Source organism: Symsagittifera roscoffensis, chromosome 1, assembly GCF_963678635.1.
Source record: "Symsagittifera roscoffensis chromosome 1, txSymRosc1.1, whole genome shotgun sequence".
Taxonomy (NCBI): Eukaryota; Metazoa; Xenacoelomorpha; order Acoela; family Convolutidae; genus Symsagittifera; species Symsagittifera roscoffensis.
The window spans coordinates 80,635,821-80,645,767 of record NC_087062.1 but is presented as its reverse complement, the minus strand read 5'-3'; the positions used below and the strand labels follow the sequence as shown (position 1 = coordinate 80,645,767).

At 39.4% G+C, this 9,947-nt stretch overlaps 2 protein-coding genes across 2 annotated transcripts; both read left to right on the top strand.

Annotated features, from left to right (window-relative positions):
- The first annotated feature begins 4,406 nt into the window (after window positions 1-4,406).
- Window positions 4,407-4,850, top strand: LOC134840150 (histone 24-like). Its single transcript, XM_063855858.1, has one exon. The coding sequence runs from the start codon at window positions 4,407-4,409 to the stop codon at window positions 4,848-4,850; it is 444 nt and encodes a 147-aa protein (XP_063711928.1).
- A 3,539-nt stretch (window positions 4,851-8,389) lies between these two features.
- LOC134840145 (uncharacterized) lies at window positions 8,390-8,734 on the top strand. Its single transcript, XM_063855845.1, has one exon. The coding sequence runs from the start codon at window positions 8,390-8,392 to the stop codon at window positions 8,732-8,734; it is 345 nt and encodes a 114-aa protein (XP_063711915.1).
- Window positions 8,735-9,947: the final 1,213 nt, after the last annotated feature.

Below are 9,947 nucleotides of genomic sequence, written 5' to 3'. Positions count from 1 at the left end.
CAAAAAAATCTTAATTTTTTTTAAATTTTATATTATTTTATTACATTGAATTTTTTCATATTATTACTGCTCCATAGATGAGCACTAATAATACGAGCAGTCTTGTTACTTCTCGTCTATGATACTGCTTCGTCCTGATACTGCTCGTCTTGTTACTGCTTCGCCCTGATACGAGCAGTCTTGTTTTCTTTCGATCACACCGATTGCCGATGACTTTTCGTCTGACCAATTTTTCGACAATGCCGCGACTGATTTTTCGACCGCCGCGACTAATTTTTCGGACCAAGCTAACATCCTCCTCCCTAAACACGTTTAGGGGGGAGGATGTTAACTTGGTTCTAAGTTGGGAATTTTCAGACACTCAGAATCGAGCATTTTACATGCAGCGCTTAGCAAATTTAATATAATTTAAGCGCTGGGGTGGAGGATCTTAACTTGGTCTATTAGGGGGGAGGATGTTAACTTGATCCAATTTTTCGACCGCAGCGACTAATTTTCGACCACCGCGACTAACTTTCCTTCGGTCCCGGTGGTCTCGGTTAACTTTCCTTTGGTCGCACTGGCCGCGGACACATTGTCTCGGTCCACAACGTCTGGAAACTTCAAATTTTGATCGCAGCGGTCTGAAAATATCCAATTTCGGTCGCGACATTCTGATAATACCAAAATTTGGTCGCGACCCTCTGATCATAAAACCACAACCTCGACCAGAGGGCTTGAGAAATTATTCAAAGCAATCTTAAAACTAATCATATTTCATGACTTTTTGAGAAAATATTGCAGTCCCTAATTTTACGATTCAGATTAAGGGATCTACTTAACAATCTCCTCTGGCCGCGACTAAATTTCCGACACCGTGACACTAATTTTTCGACCGCCGCGACTAATTTTTCGGACCAAGCTAACATCTTCCCCCTTAACACGTTTAGGGGGGAGGATGTTAACTTAGTTCTAAGTTGGGAATTTTCAGCCAATCAGAATCGAGCATTTTACAAGCAGCGCTTAACAAATTTAATATAATTTAAGCGCTGGGGTGGAGGATCTTAACTTGGTCTATTAGGGGGGGGGGGGAGAATGTTAACTTGATCCAATTTTTCGACCGCCGCGACTAATTTTCGACCACCGCGACTAACTTTCCTTCGGTCCCGGTGGTCTCGGTTAACTTTCCTTTGGTCGCACCGGCCGCGGACACATTGCCTCGGTCCGCAACGTCTGGAAACTTCAAATTTTGATCGCAGCGGTCTGAAAATATCCAATTTCGGTCGCGACATTCTGATAATACCAAAATTTGGTCGCAACCCTCTGATCATAAAACCACAACCTCGACCAGAGGGCTTGAGAAATTATTCAAAGCAATCTTAAAACTAATCATATTTCATGACTTTTTGAGAAAATATTGCAGTCCCTAATTTTACGATTCAGATTAAGGGATCTACTTAACAATCTCCTCTGGCCGCGACTAAATTTCCGACACCGTGACACTAATTTTTCGACCGCCGCGACTAATTTTTCGGACCAAGCTAACATCTTCCCCCCTTAACACGTTTAGGGGGGAGGATGTTAACTTAGTTCTAAGTTGGGAATTTTCAGCCAATCAGAATCGAGCATTTTACAAGCAGCGCTTAACAAATTTAATATAATTTAAGCGCTGGGGTGGAGGATCTTAACTTGGTCTATTAGGGGGGGGGGGGGAGAATGTTAACTTGATCCAATTTTTCGACCGCCGCGACTAATTTTCGACCACCGCGACTAACTTTCCTTCGGTCCCGGTGGTCTCGGTTAACTTTCCTTTGGTCGCACCGGCCGCGGACACATTGCCTCGGTCCGCAACGTCTGGAAACTTCAAATTTTGATCGCAGCGGTCTGAAAATATCCAATTTCGGTCGCGACATTCTGATAATACCAAAATTTGGTCGCAACCCTCTGATCATAAAACCACAACCTCGACCAGAGGGCTTGAGAAATTATTCAAAGCAATCTTAAAACTAATCATATTTCATGACTTTTTGAGAAAATATTGCAGTCCCTAATTTTACGATTCAGATTAAGGGATCTACTTAACAATCTCCTCTGGCCGCGACTAAATTTCCGACACCGTGACACTAATTTTTCGACCGCCGCGACTAATTTTTCGGACCAAGCTAACATCTTCCCCCCTTAACACGTTTAGGGGGGAGGATGTTAACTTAGTTCTAAGTTGGGAATTTTCAGCCAATCAGAATCGAGCATTTTACAAGCAGCGCTTAACAAATTTAATATAATTTAAGCGCTGGGGTGGAGGATCTTAACTTGGTCTATTAGGGGGGAGGATGTTAACTTGATCCAATTTTTCGACCGCAGCGACTAATTTTCGACCACCGCGACTAACTTTCCTTCGGTCCCGGTGGTCTCGGTTAACTTTCCTTTGGTCGCACCGGCCGCGGACACATTGCCTCGGTCCGCAACGTCTGGAAACTTCAAATTTTGATCGCAGCGGTCTGAAAATATCCAATTTCGGTCGCGACATTCTGATAATACCAAAATTTGGTCGCGACCCTCTGATCATAAAACCACAACCTCGACCAGAGGGCTTGAGAAATTATTCAAAGCAATCTTAAAACTAATCATATTTCATGACTTTTTGAGAAAATATTGCAGCATAGACGAGCAGTAATAATACGAGCAGTCTTGTTGCTGCTCGTCTATGATACTGCTTCGTCCTGATACTGCTCGTCTTGTTACTGCTTCGCCCTGATACGAGCAGTCTTGTTTTCTTTCGATCACACCGATTGCCGATGACTTTTCGTCTGACCAATTTTTCGACAATGCCGCGACTGATTTTTCGACCGCCGCGACTAATTTTTCGGACCAAGCTAACATCCTCCTCCCTAAACACGTTTAGGGGGGAGGATGTTAACTTGGTTCTAAGTTGGGAATTTTCAGACACTCAGAATCGAGCATTTTACATGCAGCGCTTAGCAAATTTAATATAATTTAAGCGCTGGGGTGGAGGATCTTAACTTGGTCTATTAGGGGGGAGGATGTTAACTTGATCCAATTTTTCGACCGCAGCGACTAATTTTCGACCACCGCGACTAACTTTCCTTCGGTCCCGGTGGTCTCGGTTAACTTTCCTTTGGTCGCACTGGCCGCGGACACATTGTCTCGGTCCACAACGTCTGGAAACTTCAAATTTTGATCGCAGCGGTCTGAAAATATCCAATTTCGGTCGCGACATTCTGATAATACCAAAATTTGGTCGATCATAAAACCACAACCTCGACCAGAGGGCTTGAGAAATTGTTCAAAGCAATCTTAAAACTAATCATATTTCGTGACTTTTTGAGAAAATATTGCAGTCCCTAATTTTACGATTCAGATTAAGGGATCTACTTAACAATCTCCTCCCCTATGGTACCTACTTAAGAATCTCCACCCCTATAAATAAATACAGTAAATTAGCACTGAGCTTTCTATTGAGAATTCTAATTTTGCTGCATTCTGATTGGTCGAAAAATCGACCATTTGTATCTACTTAACAATCGCCCCCTTTCTTGAAAGGGGTAGAGATTGTTAAGTAGATCCAGATTAAGTCCCGTCGATCTGATTTCCGCGGCACCCGTTCACAAGAGGGATTAATAAAATCGCGGATTAATGAAATCGCTAATTTTAGAGTATATTGGCGCTAAAGGCAGGAAAACATTTTAGTAGGTCAGCAAAAAAAAACAGAAAACTTATGAAAGCAGTAGTACTTTTGGGTGGTCAAGGTGTAGACATTTTGAGTGACGACCGACCTTCGGCTTTTGCTTTCCAGGGTCAACTGCTTGCTACTCATGTTTAAACAATAAATTTACTCCGCACTAAAACAATTTCTGTAAACTCGAAAACATCTAATATGAGCTAGGCTTTTGTTTCAGCGACATTTTCCAGCGTTTTTTTTTTTGAAAAATGCTCCTCTTTGAGAGTTCTATCAGGTAGCTTACACCAAAAACAGCTGTTTTGGCCTCACGGCTCAAATTTTGGGATAAAATAATTTTTCTTAGGCGGACTGTTCGCCCCCTTACTTCTTTAAATTGATTGTTTTCCAATTGCTAACTTAACAATAACTGATTTTTTTGCTTTCTCCGATTGGAAGTTATAGCCTGTTCCTCTATAGTGTACAATTTAATCCGCTTCGAGGTCAAACAGGCATCAAAAGTGACCTTGAAACTTGAAGTTTTACGAATTTCGCAATGATGTGTTTGTACAGAAACGTACAAAATAACGTTTTCGTTCCGGTCGAGCTTGCAAGTATAAATAGGAGAAACATTTTCTCACAGTGTTCAATTGTCAATTTCTGAAAGCAATCAACTGAAGTTGCTCATTTTCTTGCTGAAATTTGCTGGATCTCGGAGATTAAAATCAATCAACTTGCATCTTCTTGCAATATGCCTGCCGTTAAGAAAGCCAAGAGCCCGGTGGCTGCACCCAAAACTCCAGCAAAGGAACCTGGACCGACGCATCCCAGCTACAAAGAGATGGTAAAACAAGCCATAACCGATCTGAAGGAAAGAAAGGGTGCTTCGAAGAGAGCTATTCAGAAGTTTATCCAAGACAAATGGTCGATCGAGGAAAGCAGCCGGAGTAATGCCACCCTCAATCGGACTCTTCGCTCCATGCTGGAATCCAAGGAGCTCCAACATGCAGTTGGGCAGAAAACGACTGGTGCTCAAGGGAGATTTCGACTGGCAGGATCTGGACCAGAAGAAAAGCGAGGACGGCCGAGTAAATCGTCTTCGCCGACGAAGCCCAAGGCTAAGAAAGCGTCGCCAGTGAAGAGCAGTCCGTCGCCAACCAAGAAGGCATCGCCCACTAAGAAGGGAAAGAAATAAACTGCATCCATCTATGGTCTTGAAAAGATATCTGAATAAAAACACTTAGCAAACTGAACTGATTATTTTATTTTTTGATTTGATCTTGATATTATAGCTGTTTTAATTTTGCTGAACTTATAGCTTTGATTTTTGAAACTGACTGAAAGGCAGAAGTTTACATAGAATTGATGATTTCCATTTTAGTTCTGAATAAACGGCGAATGAAATGTTGAAATTACGCTTATTTGATTTTTGTGTATCTTTATAACAGACTGAAGCAGGAATTTACGTTTCATAGAAGATAATTTCCTTTTTAAAGTTCTATAAGATTATACGAGCAGTTTTCAGGTAAAGGAGGTTATTCGCTCGCTCGACTTGAACTCAAAAAATTGAATTAAATTCTCGACACTGACAACGTTCAAAATAAATTTACTCGCAATTATGCAGAATTGTCCAAGAGCACAATGAGTCAAGTGCAGAAAAACAAAAAATTAGCTTTTTTGATTTATACAATGCGGAGGCGAAGCAATAAGCAGAATGGGTCCAAGAGCGGAAAAACAAAAAATATTGACTTAGGTAATCCTGCTGTCCAAACTATATGTAAGTTTGGGAATTTCATTAAAACTAATTGAAATCTATAAACTCTATGGTTTGGATGTGAAATATGTGTGAAAAGAAATATAATTGGTTTTTGATCTGTGAAGAGAACTGTTGGGTGTTTTGATCCAAGTATCAGAAATTCGTATTCTTTAAGTGTGTAAATTATAGCTGTACATTCTCTCATTAGAGTAGAGAGTGGTAGCTCGGCTTGTGTGAATAATCGTGAATTTGCTGATATAAGATAGTTTGGTAATACGGGCTAATTGATAAAACAATTATTAGAATCGTCAAAAATTTTCATGAAAATGAGTAAATTATCCTAAGTTCTTGATTAAACTGTTTATTTTTTAAATAATCTTTATTAAATTACTCAAATTATCCGTAAAATGTTCGTTGTTCTGGTATGGTGAGTATTCACAAGTACCAAAATGATAAATCAATCCCATTTGAACCAAAATAAAAAATCAATTGCGTTAGTACCAAAAATATTCAATTGGCCTAAGACTATTAAGCCGACTACTTAAAGCTGATATCCGGCTCTAATTTTCGTAGAGTCCTACCCTGTTGGCAAGCTCGCAACACGTTGGCGCGACTGCGGCGGTCCCTATTCTGCTGTTTAGTTTTCTTCTGTTTGAACAGTAGAAAATTGATGTAATAATTCGTTGGCTCACAATTCGACCAATCAGAAATCGAGTTGAATAATTTTGGTACCAATGGGACCGATTTTTTTTTTGGTACAAATGAACGTTGGTTTGGTACAAATGAGACTCACCTTCTGGTATTAATGACATTTCTGATAATTAATTTACCGATTAGCTAAAAAAGTTGATATTTTTCAAGTTTATCTGCTCGTGGACCCTTTCTGCTCTTAGACCATTCTGCCTATTGACTGGCCACCGTGCGGAGGCGGAGCAATAAGCAGAGGGTGCCGGCCATCAAGCCGACCGGACTTCAATCCCAATCGTAAACTTGGGGACTTCAAGCCAAAAATTTTCTCAAAAAAATTCTCAATTTCATGATCTTTCTGCAGTAGTTTTTGTCGTCTACATAAAATTTAAGCCTCCAAATGATGTTTAGAAATTGAAAAAAAAACACGGCTGAAGGCAAATTTCTTGTTTATAATTTATGCATTTCAAAAACTGGCTGATATTATTAAGGGATGCCAATCCTAAGTGATTCATGGTCGTAAATAACACTTATAATGAAGTAAACTGCCTAAAATTTTGTTAAGCAACGTTTTACTGATAAAAAACAAGTGATTTAAGGTTTGTTAAGTTTAAATTTCGGCCTGAAGCCCCTTCGGCTTGAAACCCTGTCGGATTGTTGTCCTAGACCCATAAGCAGAATAGTCTAATAGCAGAATGGGTCCAGGAGCAGAAAAATCTGATAAAAAAATTAGATTAGTCAATAATATTTAGAAAAACAATAAATTATGCATGAATTCTATTCAAGACATTTTGTTCTTATATCTTGAATTATCTTTGTTTACTTGTCAGAAGTCAATTGTTATATCAAAAATTCTATCTTTACACTCCAATAACTTATTAATTATCAATAAAATTTACCGCATTTTTCAGTAAATCACGTGAAAGATTATTCACATCATGAATATCCTCGGGGAGGGCATTAGTTACGGAGACCAGAAGGGATAGGGTTTGGTATTAAATTGCTACTGAGGTCTAAAAGTCCGGTTTTGGTTCTACTAAAGCTAGTTTCACCGCGGACCTAGTAAGTGTTCCTAACGCTGTTTTGATTACGCATGAGCGTGCAATGCCATCAGGACCGGTAAACATTTCAACAACCTTACCAAGGGCCATATGCCTCGTGGAGTAAAGTCTTCGAGGATCCACACGAGGTCGTGTTTTTCTATGATTTCCTCTTTTTGGTTCTACTTGGTTCGATTGATCAAGTTTGGAGCGTATTCTGTCAGTGGTCGCTTTCGGGAGCTGTCTAGTCGGTCCTTGGTTAGCTTCCAGGATTTGTTGCCTATTTTGATGGTGTTTGTTTGGTCGTAGATTGAAGCTACAGGATCTTAAACGAATGGTCTCCCAAGTAGGAAGTGGTTGGGTGTAAGTGGTAATGTGTCATTAATGTCGCAACTTACATGGTTCAGTGGTCTTGAGTTGATGAGGCCTTCGCATTCTACTACAATAGTTGAAAAAAGATCCATGGAAAGTCTATACGATACTAAATTCAACAGAAAGACTCGTTTGATGATTGAAACGAGACGTTCCCACACCCCACCAAAATGAGGAGCTGATATATAAAAGAAAAATTCTTGTAGGCTTTTCAAAAGCTCATTGGCCGTTATTTTAACATCCTCTAACTCCAATGATTGTGCAGTTTCGCTGCTAGGTTGTCGTTCAGGCTCTCTAGAGAACTATAGCGAAACGTCCATTTATTTATGAGCGCTTGTTGTGAGATTTTTGCAGCCTTGTAAAGCTGTGAAAAGGTTATAGGAATGGTATAATAATGTTAGAAGAGTAGTTTTGAAATGGATGAGAGTAGGTTTAGGTATCAATTGTTTTTTTTTGGACAAAAGATACAAACGGTCCTGTTGGTGGCACTACGAGCGTGCGTATTTCGTATAGGGATTTTATAAGCTTTTAAGAAACTTTGAAGTATCTCGTATTTCGACTATAAAGTACCAAGTACTGTTGATGATTTTTTTAGCGGTGTTGTTCTATAGTGTACAATTTAATCCGCTTCGAGGTCAAACAGGCATCAAAAGTGACCTTGAAACTTGAAGTTTTACGAGTTTCGCAATGATGTGTTTGTACAGAAACGTACAAATTAACGTTTTCGTTCCGGTTGAGCTTGCAAGTATAAATAGGAGAAACATTTTCTCACAGTGTTCAATTGCCAATTCTGAAATCAATCAACTGATGTTGCTCATTTTCTTGCTGAAATTTGTTGGTTCTCGGAGATTAATCAAATAAATTGCATCTTCTTCCAATATGCCTGCCGTTAAGAAAGCCAAGAGCCCAGTGGCTGCACCCAAAACACCAGCAAAGGAACCTGGAACGACGCATCCTAGCTACAAAGAGATGGTAAAACAGGCCATAACCGATCTGAAGGAAAGAAAATGTGCTTCGAAGAAAGCTATTCAGAAGTTTATACAAGACAAATGGTCGATCGAGGAAAGCAGCCGGAGTAATGCCACCCTCAATCGGACTCTTCGCTCGATGCTGGAATCCAAGGAGCTCCAACATGCAGTTGGGCAGAAAACGACTGCTGCTCAGGGGAGATTTCGACTGGCAGGATCTGGACCAGAAGAAAAGCGAGGACGGCCGAGTAAATAGTCTTCGCCGACGAAGCCCAAGGCTAAGAAAGCGTCGCCAGTGAAGAGCAGTCCGTCGCCAACCAAGAAGGCATCGCCAACTAAGAAGGGAAAGAAATAAACTGCATCCATCTATGGTCTTGAAAAGATATCTGAATAAAAACATTTAGCAAACTGAACTGATTATTTTATTTTTTGATTTGATCTTGATATTATAGCTGTTTTAATTTTGCTGAACTTATAGCTTTGATTTTTGAAACTGACTGAAATGCAGAAGTTTACATAGAATTGATGATTTCCACATTTTAGTTCTGAATAAACGGCGAATGATTTGTTGAAATTACGCTTATTTGATTTTTGTGTATCTTTATAACAGACTGAAGCAGGAATTTACGTTTCATAGAAGATAATTTCCTTTTTAAAGTTCTATAAGATTATACGAGCAGTTTTCAGGTAAAGGAGGAATTAAATTCTCGACTTTTTGACAACGTTTAAACGTGGAAAAGGCTTCAAAATAAGTTTACTCGCAATTATGCAGAATTGTCTAAGAGCACAATGAATCAAGTGCAGAAAAACAAAAAATTAGTTTTTTTGATTTATGCAATGCCGAGGCGAAGCAATAAAAAAACTGCCTAAATTTTTGTTAAGCAACGTTTTACTGATAAAAACAAGTGATTTAAGGTTTGTTGAGTTTAAATTTCGGCCTGAAGCGCCTTCGGCTTGAAACCCAGTCGGATTGTTGTCCTAGACCCATAAGCAGAATAGTCTAATAGCAGAATGGATCCAGGAGCAGAAAAATCTGATAAAAAAATTAGATTAGTCAATAATATTTAGAAAAACAAAAAATTATGCATGAATTCTATTCAAGACATTTTGTTCTTATATCTTGAATTATCTTTGTTTACTTGTCAGAAGTCAATTGTTATATCAAAAAATCTATCTTTACACTCCAATAACTTATTAATTATGAATAAAATTTACCGCATTTTTCAGTAAATCACGTGAAATATTATTCACATCATGAATATCCTCGGGGAGGGCATTAGTTACGGAGACCAGAAGGGATAGGGTTTGGTATTAAATTGCTACTGAGGTCTAAAAGTCCGGTTTTGGTTCTACTAAAGCTAGTTTCACCGCGGACCTAGTAAGTGTTCCTAACGCTGTTTTGATTACGCGTAAGCGTGCAATGCCATCAGGACCGGTAAACATTTCAACAACCTTACCAAGGGCCATAT